Source organism: Mobula birostris, chromosome 30, assembly GCF_030028105.1.
Source record: "Mobula birostris isolate sMobBir1 chromosome 30, sMobBir1.hap1, whole genome shotgun sequence".
Classification (NCBI taxonomy): domain Eukaryota; kingdom Metazoa; phylum Chordata; class Chondrichthyes; order Myliobatiformes; family Myliobatidae; genus Mobula; species Mobula birostris.
Window position 1 is genome coordinate 30,763,004 of NC_092399.1, and position 13,338 is coordinate 30,776,341.

The following is a 13,338-nucleotide window of genomic DNA, read 5'->3' on the forward strand; positions in this document are numbered from 1 at the left end:
CATTAAAGTGAAGCTTTAGAACAATTTGAGATATTTAATATTGTGGAAAGCAAATGGAATGCATCTGCAAAACAAAATGAACAACCACAAAGCATATCTCTATTACATGGATTAAATGAACTGAAGCAATTTGTGTAACTGCAATGCCAGAAATAATTTACAATATGGTACAAGCCTCATTATGGTAGACCTGAGATTGAAATGCAAGTGATCCAAAAAATAAAATGTTGCAGAAGCTTGACTATACACACAGCATCTCAGGAACACTTTCTTCCCCTCACCATCAGATTTCCAAATTTACAACGAACCCACGAACACAGTACTTCCCCCCTCTTTTTGCATTACCTGTTTAATTTTTTCATATATATACACTTATTGCAATTTATAGTTTTTATTATGTATCGCAATGTACTGCTGCTACAAAACAACAGATTTTATGACATATGCCAGTGATGTTAAACCTGATTGATTCTGAAAATTCACTGCAACTTATCCCAGTTACAATTGTTTGCCAAAGTAAAATACCTAAAGTGAAAAGAATCTCAGTCAAACCTACTACATTCTCCCAATAAGATTTAATGCTGGGTTAAATATTTTACCCAAAAACAGCAATGTTGCTCAGGTTAAATCATTTAAAATAATTTAATGATACTCATTGCTTGTTTATCTAGAATGAAAGGTCTACAGGTCAATGACTTAAAAACTCATGCTGAAATCTCATGTTGGTAAAAACCCTATATTTACATTTCTTGGGAAATATATTATCAGACCGAACTATGATAAGTAAATGCTTCACGTGCTTCCCAAATCTGTTTCAAAATAGCCGAAGGGGAAAAAATTTCCAAGTGAGAGCTGGTAATCACACTCATCTATCCAAAATTCTTGTAGAGATTGCATTTTTACGTGTTGGTCCTAAACTTTGATTAAGAAAAATTTCTGTACACGAATCAATCTTGGTTTGTATTGCAATAAAAAAAAGCTCTAATATTTTACTAGGTATAGTCTCATCATTGTATCAGCTTCAAAAGACAGCAACTATATTTAATGGCTAAGCAAACTTCAAATGACTGTAGTTCAATCTCCACATTCCCACAGCTTAAGCTGCAGTTGTAACTTTTCAGTCGTAATGACATGATTACCATTTTCTCCCAATTCTTTCTAGTGTTTGGGTTAGATTCATTGCAAGCAAAATTTTGATAACCTTAAATCAGTCATTGCTTTCACCTTTTTCTAACAGGGGTGATACCCAGAAATCGCCATCAAGGAGTGGTCCTTTATAGTCTTCCCATTTCATAGAATTATAGAAAATTTCTGACGCAGGAAGTCACCTGTCTCTATCTACATACTCAGGGCTAGTGTGTAAAATACAGTTTAAAGGGCAGCTTTGTCGCTAACTGTAATGGAAAATAGGTAAAACATTTTGCCCAGATAACTGAGCATGGAGTAATCTGTGGGAATTTCACTTGTAAACAGTAAATAACTATTAACATACAAAACCATTAGTGCTCTGCACTTGATGCATAACAAAAATGAGACATTAACACAGTTTCATCAAACTTTGACAAAATAGAGGCAGGGAGAATCTCTCCAGCTCAAACACTAATAGAAAGTTACAGTACAAACATCAGAATTCTTGCTTCCAAATATCAAAATATTTGCATTGCTCTACATTTGTCTTCAATTTAATAAAAAAATAGTCTCGTCTGCAAATTGTACAATTTTATTGAACTTTATAAAATAAACTATGTTGGTCAGGTTAAGTTACTTCAGCAACCATCCTTCTGTATAAGAAAGTGTGCAATGAATAGCTGTGCTGCCTTCTTACAAGCAATTGACTCATACTTATTTACTGCATTGGTAGGTGGTCTCAGCAATAGAGATCCGAAGATGCTCGCTGTAGAGAGAAGAGAGTGACTTATAAGCTTTAAATTGTTGGTTGTAATTCTGACTGCTAGTACCAAAGTTGATGCTTTAATTTGCATTCTTTAATACGGTAAATCTATTTGTTCACAAAATGACAATTCTTTTGATCGGGTGCATTATACCACTTACTAAAAATGTTTTATTTCTACAATCGCTCAACAATCCAGTATTCTGGAATAATTTACACCTGTTATAGTCAGACTGCTTGTTCTTATATGAAACTATTTTGAGCACATTTTGGTCTTTGTACAATAAATATGATAGCTATTCATGATAATGTGTGATATAACACATGATAATGCACGATAATGTATGATATGATATATGATAATAAGTATACCACATTGGATACTGCTGGGGAAGAAACAACCTGCCAGGGAGTAGCCAGAGGTGCTGGTCCACACTGGTACTAATGACATGGGCAGGTTGGGTGACAAGGTTCTGCATGGGGAGCTCAGGAAGCTAGGTGCTAAGTTAAAGGACAGAACCTTCAGGGTTGTAATCTCAGGATTGCTACCTGTGCCACATGTTAATGAGGCCTGAATTAGGAAGATCATACAGTTTAACACTTGGCTAAGGAGTTGGTGCAGGAAGTGGGGGGGGATAGATTTTTTGGATGATTGGACTCCCTTCCAGGGAAGCTGGGACATGTACAGAAGGGACTGTTTACACCTGAACAGGAGCGGGAAGGTTCACTAGTGCTTTACTGGGGGCTGCGGGGTGTGTGGGTAGGTTAAATTAGAGTTGCAGGGGAATGGGAACCAGAACACCAGAACAGATAGTGAAGTGCCTGTGGAGAAGGTTGTTAAGCCTACATACAAGATAAGGAATCAGAAGGCTGAGCATGAGCATGGTGGGACTGTGCTGTGTGTATTTCAACGCAAGGAGTATTGTAGGAAAGGTGGATCAACTTAAGGCATGGACCAGCATATGGAATCATGACACTGTAGCTGTGAGTGAGCAACACACATCAAAGTTGCTGGTGAACACAGCAGGCCAGGCAGCATCTCTAGGAAGAGGTACAGTCGACGTCTCGGCCCGAAACGTCGACTGTACCTCTTCCTAGAGATCCTGCCTGGCCTGCTGTGTTCACCAGCAACTTTGATGTGTGCTGCTTGAATTTCCAGCATCTGCAGAATTCCTTGTGTTTCAGCTGTGAGTGAGACTTGGTTCTAGGAGAGGCAGGACTGGCAGCTCAGTGTTCCAGGGTTCTGTTGTTTTAGACGTGATAGAGTGGGAGGGATGGGATTACGAGTCAGGGGAAATGTGCTCAGTCAGGACAGACTGGAGAGTTCATCTAGTGGTATAATCGGAGGCCTTCAAAGGTGAAATTTTGAGAGTTTATGTGTTCCTGTAAGAACAAAAGGAAAGGATGACAGATTAACAGAACTTTGGATTTCGGGAGATATTGAGTTCCTGGTTAAGAAAACAAAAAAGAGGTGCATAGCAGGTATAGGCAGGGAGGAACAAATGAGGTACTTGAGGAGTACAGGAAATGTACACCTAAGAAGGAAATCAGGAAGGCTAAAAGAAGACAAGAGATTGCTCCAGCAGACAAGGTGAAGGAGAATCCAAAGGGCTTCTACAGATTTATTAAGAACAAAAGGATTGCGTGGGACTCGATTGGTCCTCAGGAAGATCAGAATGGTGATCTATGCATGGAGCCTAAAGTGCTGGGGGAGATCATAAATGGATGTTTTGCATTGTATTTATTTGGGAGACGAACACAAAGTCTATAGAAATGAGGCAAAGCAGCAGAGAGGCCATGGGCCCTACACAGATTACAGAGGAGGAGGTGTTTCCGATTTTGAGGCAAGTTAGAGTGGATAAATCCCCAAGGCATGACAATGTGTCCACTCAGACCCCGTGGAGGCTAGTGTAGAAATTGCAGGGACCCTAGCAGAGATATTTAAATCATCCTTAGTGATAGGTGAGGTACCAGAGCGTTTGAGGATAGCCAGGACAATTAAAGGCAGGTGAGCCTGACATCAATAGTGGGAAAGTTATTGGAAGATATTCTAAAGGACCGTATAGATAAATGTTTGGATAGACAGGGACTGATTAGGGATCGTCAACATGGCTTTGTGCATGGCAAGTCATATCTAACCAATCGTTTAGAGTTTTTCGAGGAAGCTACCACTGAAGTTGATGAAGGCAACATGGTCTAATTAGACTTCAGCAAGGTCTTTGAGAAGGTCCTGTACAGGAGGTTGGTCATGAAAGTTCAGTCGGTTATCATTCATGATAAAGTAGTAAATTGGATTAGACATTTGCTACGCAGAAGTGGCCAGAAAGTAGTTGCATATGCTTGCCTATCTAAGTGGAGGTCTGTGACTAGTAGTGTGCCACAGGGATCAGTGCTGGGTCTATTGTTGTCTGTCATCTATATCAACGATCTAGATGATAATGTGGTTAACTGGATCATCAAGTTTGCAGATGACACCAAGATTGGGGGTGCAGTGGATAGTGAGGAAAATGATCAAAGCTTGCAGTGGGATCTGGACCGGCTAGAACAATGAAGACGGAACTTAATGCAGACAAGTGTGAGGTGTTGCACTTTGGGAGAACCAACTGGGGTAGGTCTAACACTGTGAGGAGGGAGGTAGGACAGAGGGATCTGGGAATGCAGATTCCTTGAAAGTGGTGTCACAGGTAGATGGGTTGTAAAGAAAGCTTTTGGCACATTGGTCTTCATAAGTCAATGTATTGGGTACAAGAGTTGGGATGTTATGTTGTAATTGTACAAGATGTTGCTGAGGCCTAATTTGGAGTATTGTGTGCAGTTTTGGTCTCATACCTGCAGGTAAGATATAAGATTGAAAGACTGCAGAGAAAATTTACAAGGATGTTGCTGAGACTTGAGGACCGAAGTTACAGGGAAAGATTGAATTGGCTCAGACTTCATTCCCTAGAATGTAGAGGATTGAGGGGAGATCTGACAGTGGTATACAAAATTATCAGGGGTATAGAAAGGGTAAATGCAAGCAGGCTTTTTCCACTGAGGTTGGGTGTGATTACAACTAGAGGTCATAGGTTAAGGGTGAAAGGTGAAATGTTTAAGGGGAACATGACAGGGAACTTCTTCACTCAGAGGGTGGTGAGGGTGGTAGATGGGTTATAAAAATTTGGATAGATACATGGATGGGCTGAAAGGCCTGCTTCTATGCTATAGAGTTTCACAACTCTATGAAACAACATTGCATCAGGAAAAAAAACTATAAACTTGATTCATTAACTAACAAGATTTAAAGTAACCCCGAACATACTGAAGCTCTAGTTCTTAAATTCCAGCAAAAGCTACAGTTGATTAAAAAGAATGCCACAGTAGCATAGCTATAATAACTGTTACCACACAGCTCTGGTGACCCAGATTCAATCCTAATCTTCAATGCTGTCAGCATGGAGCTTCTCTCCCCACTTCTGGCCCAATCATCTGATAGTTTGACCTTCCCAGCTTGTCAAATGCCCCAAGATCTAACTGGCTCACTTCCTCAATTAGCCAAGTTTCATTTCCTACCAGCAGAAGTTCCACTTTTAAATCATAACTCCCTTGAAACTCTGCACTCCCTCGTGTAAATGAGACTTAAAGGCAAAGTAACAGCGGCTTCTCAAACCTTACAGTTGCGCTACAGTGATCTCACCAAGAATATGAAGCTCTAGGCCATCATATCATCTAACTCTCAATATATAATTCTCAAGTTAGACTTTGATTTTATTTTTTCCCCAACACAGTTGCCTATAATTGCCCAAGTGTAGCTTACCAAGTGTAGAAACATCAAGGTTGTTGGAATTTGCATTCTTCAGAAGTTCTCGAAGGAAAGCTATTAAATAATTGAATACTTTCCTATGGCACTGAGACAGCATGGAGATAACCTAATTAAAGAGAAAGAACAGCAAAAATGTAGGATACACTAGGATGGATTAACAAAAAGATTCTTCTCCAGTACACTAATTAAAGAATTATTCAATAAAACCACATTTATACAATATATCTAACATAGAAAAGCATCCTAAAGAACTTCCCAGTGGAGAAATGATGTGGGTATCAAATGTTCTGAAGGACAGTTGAATTAAAATTTGTTCAAAGCCGTGGATTTTTGGAGGGCAATTAAAATAAGAGAAAAACTAGAGAATTGGAAGAACTAGGGGAGCAAAGCAGTTGAAGGCTGCATGAGCAGAGATAAGTGAATGGACTGGATCCAATGAAGAATGCACTGGGGCAAACAAAAGACGGCGATGGGGTTAGGAACAGGTGGAGCAGAGCAGTATCATGGCTTTGGAAGCGAGCACTGTTAATGGTGGTCATTCAGCTCCACCTTTCTGTCCACCGTTCTATCAGCCCACGGCTGATTATCTTCATCAACATTCCTTACCAAGTTCACCATCCTTTATGACATTTGATTTGGCTTTTCTGACACTGATCAAAAGCAAAAGACTGTTAAGTCTCAAAGTGAAAATAAATCTCTACAAAGTGATCCAAATTAATTGCAAATATAAAACACAAAATAATTGATTGCATAAGTATTCACTCCCCTTTAATATCACACACCAAATCATCACTGGTGCTGCCAATTGGCTTTAGTTAAAAGGAGATCTGTTTTTGGAGACCTGTGTGCAGTCAAGGTGTTTCAACTGAGATTTATATTTGTAATTAATTTAGATCACTTTGTAGAGATCTGTTTTCACTTTGACATAAAAGAGTCTATTTCTGTTGATGTGTCAAAATACCAAATTAAATCCCCTGTGATTCAATGTTGTAAAACAATAAAACCTAAAAACTTCCAAGGGGGAGAGAATACTTTTTACAGGCACTGTAAATCTACTTTTCTTTATCACTGATCTTCTCTCATGTCCACTGGGATTTATATATCCTAAAGTCGTGCTCTTTGGAAAAGGAAATAAAGGCGTAGACTATTTTCTAAAGAGGGTGAAATTTCCAAAATTAGTGGTGCAAAGGGACTTGGGAGTCCCCGTGCAGGATTCCCTGCAGGTTAATTTGCAAGTTGAGCCAGTGGTAAGGAAGGCAAATGCAATGTTCGCATTCATTTCAAGAGAACAGGAATAGAAGAGCAAGAATATAATGCTAAGGCTTTATAAGGGATTGGTCAGACTTCACTTGGAATATTGGGCCCCTTATCTAAGAGAAGATGAGCTGGCATTGGAGAGGGCCCAGAAGAAGTTCACAAGAATGAATCCGGGAATGAAAGGGCTAACGTATGAGGAGCGTTTAATGGCTCTGGGCCTGTACTCACTGGAGTTCAGAAGAATGGGGGGGGGGGGGCAGGATCTTATTGCAACCTATCGAATATTGAAAGGCCTCGATAGAGTGGATGTGGAGAGGATGTTTCCTACAGTTATGGGAGTCTAGGACCAGAGGGCACAGACACCCATTTAGAACATAGATGAGGAGGAATTTCTTTAGCTAGTAGGTGGTGCATCTGTGAAATACATTGCCATGAGTAGTTGTGGAGGATAAGTCACTGGATACATTTAAAGCGGAGGGTTCTTGATTTGCCGAAGGTTATAGGGAAGAGGCACAAGAACAGGATTGAGAGGGTCAGTAGATCAGCCATGATGGAATGGTGGAGCAGACTCAATGGGCTGAATGGCCTAGTTCTGCTCCTGTCTTATGATCTAAGTTTAGGCTCTAAACCAACAAAGGTCTAAACACATCCCACCGGTGAAAAGAAATAGGAGGACATCTCTGGAGAAGGATAAACAGTTGACGTTTCGGGCCAAGACCAGTCCTGATGAAGGTTCTTGGTCTGGATGGTCTTGACTCAAAATGGCAATTGTTTCTTCCTCTCCATAGATACTGCCTGATCTGCTGAGCTTTTCACTACTGGTCCAGTCTACCTAACCTCTACTCACACAACAAACATATCACTCCAGAATCAATTAGACATGCCTTCAGACCACTCTCTTGATCAAATGTACATCATCCATAAGGGAGGGTGATGATGTCATTATGCAATACTCAAGATTCAGTCTCACCAGGCCCCAGATAAAAAATATTTTGAATAGGGCAACTCTACTGTTGTACTCTAAACTCTCTTTCAGTTCAAGACAGCATAAGTTTGCCTTCTTAATTATCTAATGAACTTGCAAGTAAACTTTCAATGATTGTGTGTAACAATGCCCAGATCTTTCTTAATACCAACTCTTCAGTCTCCCACCACTTAAAACTTACTCTGCTTTTCTATTTGTTTATACCCAAAGTGAATGACCTCTCACTCTTATATTCCATCTGCCATGTCCTTGCCCATTCATTTAGCCAGAAGCTTCTCAGCAACCTCCTCACAATGCTAAAGGAAGATAGGTGTATTGATAAAAATGGGCTTCAGATGAATAGAATAATCTTGAGAGTTTTGCCTTTGACCTTCTACCTTTTAACTGAAATCCTGCTGTTTGATACCATAATTAAACTTCTTCCCCATTCTTTCTTGGATTATTTATTCAGATTCATACTCCCCTTCTCTCCAGATCCCTTTCTAACTGCATTGGGATTTCTGTGAAGCTCTGTATTTATGGCTTCAGCACTTTCAATATAAAGATTTAAGGAAATTCTCACTCATCCCCAACAACGTCCGTCAGGGATGGAAGCAAGGAGACACATGCAAATAACAAGTGGATAATTGTAGCTGCTGGGAAGATTAGAATTAGAAGCAGTCAGCCAGTCAGCTCAGCAGGGTCAGGCAGCACTTATGGACAGAGACAGAATTAACATCTCAGGTCAAAGACCTTTCTTAAGCACCAGAAGTCCAAATTTGCAGAGTATTCCCAACATCTTCTGCTTAGATCTGCTGTGAGCTGCCTACAATTAAGCTTACACACCAAAAATGGGAATGCATATAGCCCAATTTCGGCTATTTACCTGCTCAGACTGAGTGCGGCTGCTGGAACTTTCCAAACACCTGTCATATAGATTGTAAGTGATGACAGGCTCAGGAAGAGCATCTAGAAAGAGCAACAATGCTTCGCATATGGAATGGTTACTGCCAGCTGCAAATACGCATTAAGGAAAAAGATGGGGAGTTTCACATAGCTTACACTTGGAAAGTAAATGTGTCCATTTAGAAATCTTACAGAGGATAGAATGAACGCAATAAGAGTTCACACTGGGATGATTCCAGGTCTATTCACATACTCACTAACAAATAGAGCAAAAGAGAGGTTTCCATATGGAGGACTGCAGATTGGCACAGCTGCTGTCCCACAGATCTACCAAATTGGGTTCAATCCTAAGGTCCAATGATATCCATAGGGAATTTGCATGTTCCCTCTGCAACCGGATGCTCCAGTTTCCTCCTGCTTTATTACGCGCGAATAATAAAGAACTTCAGTCCACAGTGGCCAATGTGGGTGGCTCCCCTGGGAACGGAAGCAACAATGGTGAGCTAGTCAGTGCTGAACAGCAGTTATGTTCTGGCATAAACCCACGCCAAGTTTGTCTTGGTGTGGCAAAGATTTTAGTGTCACTGTTACAAAGCTGCAGAGACTGGAATTCAACGTTGAGCTGGGTGTGTTCTTTTGTGGAGTTTCTGCTGAGTGTTCTGATATCCCGCCACATCTGTAGACGCACTAGTAGATTATTTTACATTTGCTGCTCAATGGACGTAAGTGGTGAAAAGAATGAAAAGGGAACAGAAACAAAGTAAGCTGCAGTCCCACAGGGAAATAAAGAGATTGGGGATGGGAGCCAGCACGAACCTGAGGTTGAATTGCCTTCTTTAGTGACATAGTGATAACTATGTAAAAAAAAAAAGGCCAGCATTGTCAATGATGTCCATATCCTACAAGTGAATAAATAACAGCTTTTGTGCTTAATTGCACTGGTTTTTTTCCCTCAGAAGAAGCTAATCTAAATCAAAGGGGCTGCCGGTGGCTGCGTTGCCATCTGGTATGAGGGATCGAAATAAGCCACAGGGAATTGTAAACTCAGTCAGCTCACGGGCACTAGCCTCCACAGCACCGAAGACATCTTCAAGGAGTGATGCCTCAAAAGAGCAGTGTCCATCATTAAGCCCCATCCCCATCACCTAGGACAAGCCCTCTTCTCATTGCTATCATTAAGGAGGTACAGAAGCCTGAAGACATGCACTCAATGATTCAGAAACAGTTTCTTCCCCTATGCCATCCAATTTCTGAATGGACATTGAACCCATGAACACTACTACTTTTTTTCCCCTCTCTTATTTAACTTTTTAATACATATACTTCTCACTGCAGCTTACAATAATAATTATGTTTTATTATTATGTATGGCAATGTACTGCTGCCACATAACAACAAGTTTCATGACATTTGCCAGTGATATTAAACCGGATTCTGGTTCTGATGAAGGCAGGTACCGAGGACTTGGAAACAAAAGAACTGCAATCTTTTCACAGGACTCAGAAGTTCAAAGAACAAAAGGGAGTCCAGGATCAAACAATCCAACTGACATAAGAAACTACCTATGGTATGTAGACTGCTATAGAAAATCACAGACTGATAAAGCCCCAACTGTTGAAAAACATCTCACAATTATTTTCTTCCTTGGGGTCCCAAAGAGTGCAGTTAGGATCTTGTTAATATGTTTAATGAAAGAGAATAACTTCCGTAATTGCTCTTTTCTGCTGCACGTCTTTTACACTCTGCTGTCTTGATGTATCAATTATTGGCTGTTGTTCAGTACTCAAAATACAATGATATCTGCAAATCACTATAAAAACATAATTACGAATTAGAAAAGGATACGGAGAAACTCTGGTATTCCAGTATCTAAACAGTCTCTTATCTCCTCAAATTCTGACTTCAGTCCCGGTTGCTGGAACAAATCTCCCTACAAATAATAACAGCATTAATGAGTCAATAAAGGCACACCACATAAGACAGGATGAAAAATTAAGGATATAAATCAAGAATCATTTTGGAATTGTTACTACAGTGAACTTGTTTTCACAATAAAACCTGGAGTGATGCATTGCGATACAGGTGGTCGACCATCATCCAAATTTCTTTCGGCATATCAAGTTCCACTTCATTTGGAAAGCAGTTGATATATTTGTTCTCCATTGCGCTTCTTTCCTATGGGTAAACAATTTGCATTGTAAATAAAATGCATCTTTTATACTTGAATAAAAATAACTAAAGTCTACCCATATTCAGTGGACTTGCAATCCTAGCATACTGCCTGTATTGGAATATTTTCCTCTTTTCCTCCATAAAATCAATAAGTGGAGATGATTACAAAGGGGTCTTTTTCTGTCAAAGGCAATTTCCTCACAGTGTGCAGTCTATAGGCATGGGAATTCTAACGGCATTGTAGGCAGAAGTAAAAGGGTTGTTGTTTTAATTAAGTTGAAATAATGTTACATTCTTTGATAAAGTATCATTGTACAAGTATTAGTTGAAGAGATTGTCTTGCCAGTTTTCAAGGTGAATTTCTTAACTGGCTTCCCACTGTGAACCAGCAGCCTGGAGTCGTTGTATAAGTAAAGGTGACCCCTACATTACAGCTGTTCTGATTGCATAAGTTTACCCTTATAGAATTCAAAGATCACTACTCAAAAACCTGAGATAAGGAATAAAATTCAGTCTTACAGAACTTATGTAGGTAAAAATTAGATATATAAACACAGAGTGCGAAAAAAACAACAAATTTCATCAATTTCCATCTTTTTCAACTCGCATTTCTTGATGTATGTGCAAATATATTGACTTCTTTTATAGCACAATGGTTAACCTTACTGCCCAGCAGTATTTTTTTAAATCTCAGGAGTTATTTACTATGTTTTGTTGTGAGTTAATCATATAAACATGAGTTGATAAACATATCAATATTTGACATGTGTACATCCTGTATGTCTCGTCCATATATACTAAGTGGCAACTTTGTTAGCTACACCTGTACATCTCCTTTTAAATGCAAATATCTAATCAGCCAATCATGTGGCAGTAACTCAATTTATAAAACTGCAAGGACCTGGACCCACTGCAATTGCCTATCGCCACAATAGGTCTACAGCAGATGCAATCTTACTGGCTCTCCATTTGGTCTCGGATCAAAGTTCAAAGCAAAATTTATTTTCAGAATACATACAACTCTGAGGTTCTTTTTCTGTGGGCATACTTAGCAAATCTATAGAATAGTAACTGTAAACAAGATCGACGGTAACAAGCTGTGCAAGTGCAAATATAAAGAAATAGCAACAAATAACAAGAGCATGAAATCACAAGATAAAGAGTCCTTAAAGTGAGACCATTGGTTTTGGTAACACCAGAAGTAGAACGAGTGTAGTTACCCCCTTTTGTTCAGAAGACTGATGGTTGAAGGGTAGTAACTGATCTTGAACCTGGTGCTGCAAGTCCTGAAGCTCTTGTACCTTCTACCTCATGGCAAAGAGCCTGGCCTGGGTGGTGAGTATCTTTGATGATGGACGCTACTTTTCTACGGTAACAGTTCATGCAGATGTGCTCAATAGTTGGGAGAGCTTTCCCCACTACCTTTCATAGGGTTTTCTGCTCAAAGACACTGGTGTTCCCATACCAGGGAACAATGCAGCCAGTCAGCACACTTTCCACCCCCCATCTAAAAGAAGTTTGCCAAGGTTCTTTATGAGATATCGAATCTCCTCAGACTCCTGAGGAAGTACAGGCGCTGTTGTGCTTTCTTTGTAATTATATTTATATGATGGGTCCAGACAGGTCCTCTGAGTTAGTGACACTCCAGAATTTAAAGTTACTGACACTCTTCACCTCTGATGACTACTGGCTCATGGGCCTCTGGCTTCCCTCTCCTAAAGTCTACTATCAGTTCCTTGGACAATAGTACTATCTACATTAGGCTGTAGTTTGTTGATTACAGCTCAGCGTTCATTACAATCATACCCTCAGTATTAATCAACAAACTCCAAAACCTAGGCCTCTGTATCCCCTCTGCAATTAAATTTTTGACATCCTCATCAGGAGACCTCAGTCAGTACAGATCAAGATAACATCTCTTCCTTGCTGACAATCAACACTAATACACTTCAAGGATACATGCTTAGCCCAGTACTCTACTCTCTCTACACCCAGGAATGTACAGCTCAATTGTCATCTATAAATTTGCCGCTGACACAAATTGCAGGCGTTGTCAAGGAGGCGAACAGGTGTGAAATAGATCAGCTGTTTGTGAGGTGTCGCATCAACAACTGTGCACTCAACGTCAGTAAGACCAAGGAATTGATTGTGGACTTCAGGAAGAGGAAGTTGAGGGAACACACACCAGTCCTCATAGAGGGATCAGCAGTGGAAAGGGTGAGCAGTTTCACGTTCCTGGGTGTCAACATCTCTGATGATCTATCCAGGGCCTAACATTTGATGCAATTACAAAGAAAGCATAACAGCGGCTATAATATTTTATTAGGAGTTTGAAGAGACACCAAAGAC

The 13,338-nt window shown here is 40.0% G+C and overlaps 1 protein-coding gene across 3 annotated transcripts in view; it reads right to left on the bottom strand.

Annotated features, from left to right (window-relative positions):
* Window positions 1-628: 628 nt before the first annotated feature.
* Window positions 629-13,338, bottom strand: part of inpp5b (inositol polyphosphate-5-phosphatase B) — a 189,972-nt gene continuing 177,262 nt past the window's right edge. For all 3 annotated transcript variants that reach the window (XM_072247158.1, XM_072247159.1, XM_072247160.1), the window contains 5 exons: window positions 10,876-10,992; window positions 10,663-10,747; window positions 8,798-8,925; window positions 5,685-5,796; window positions 629-1,894 (listed from right to left, as the gene is read on the bottom strand). In XM_072247158.1, coding sequence (XP_072103259.1) covers window positions 1,767-1,894; window positions 5,685-5,796; window positions 8,798-8,925; window positions 10,663-10,747; window positions 10,876-10,992 — 570 coding nt within the window. In that variant the 3' untranslated portion in view covers window positions 629-1,766. The remainder of the gene's footprint in view (window positions 1,895-5,684; window positions 5,797-8,797; window positions 8,926-10,662; window positions 10,748-10,875; window positions 10,993-13,338) is intronic.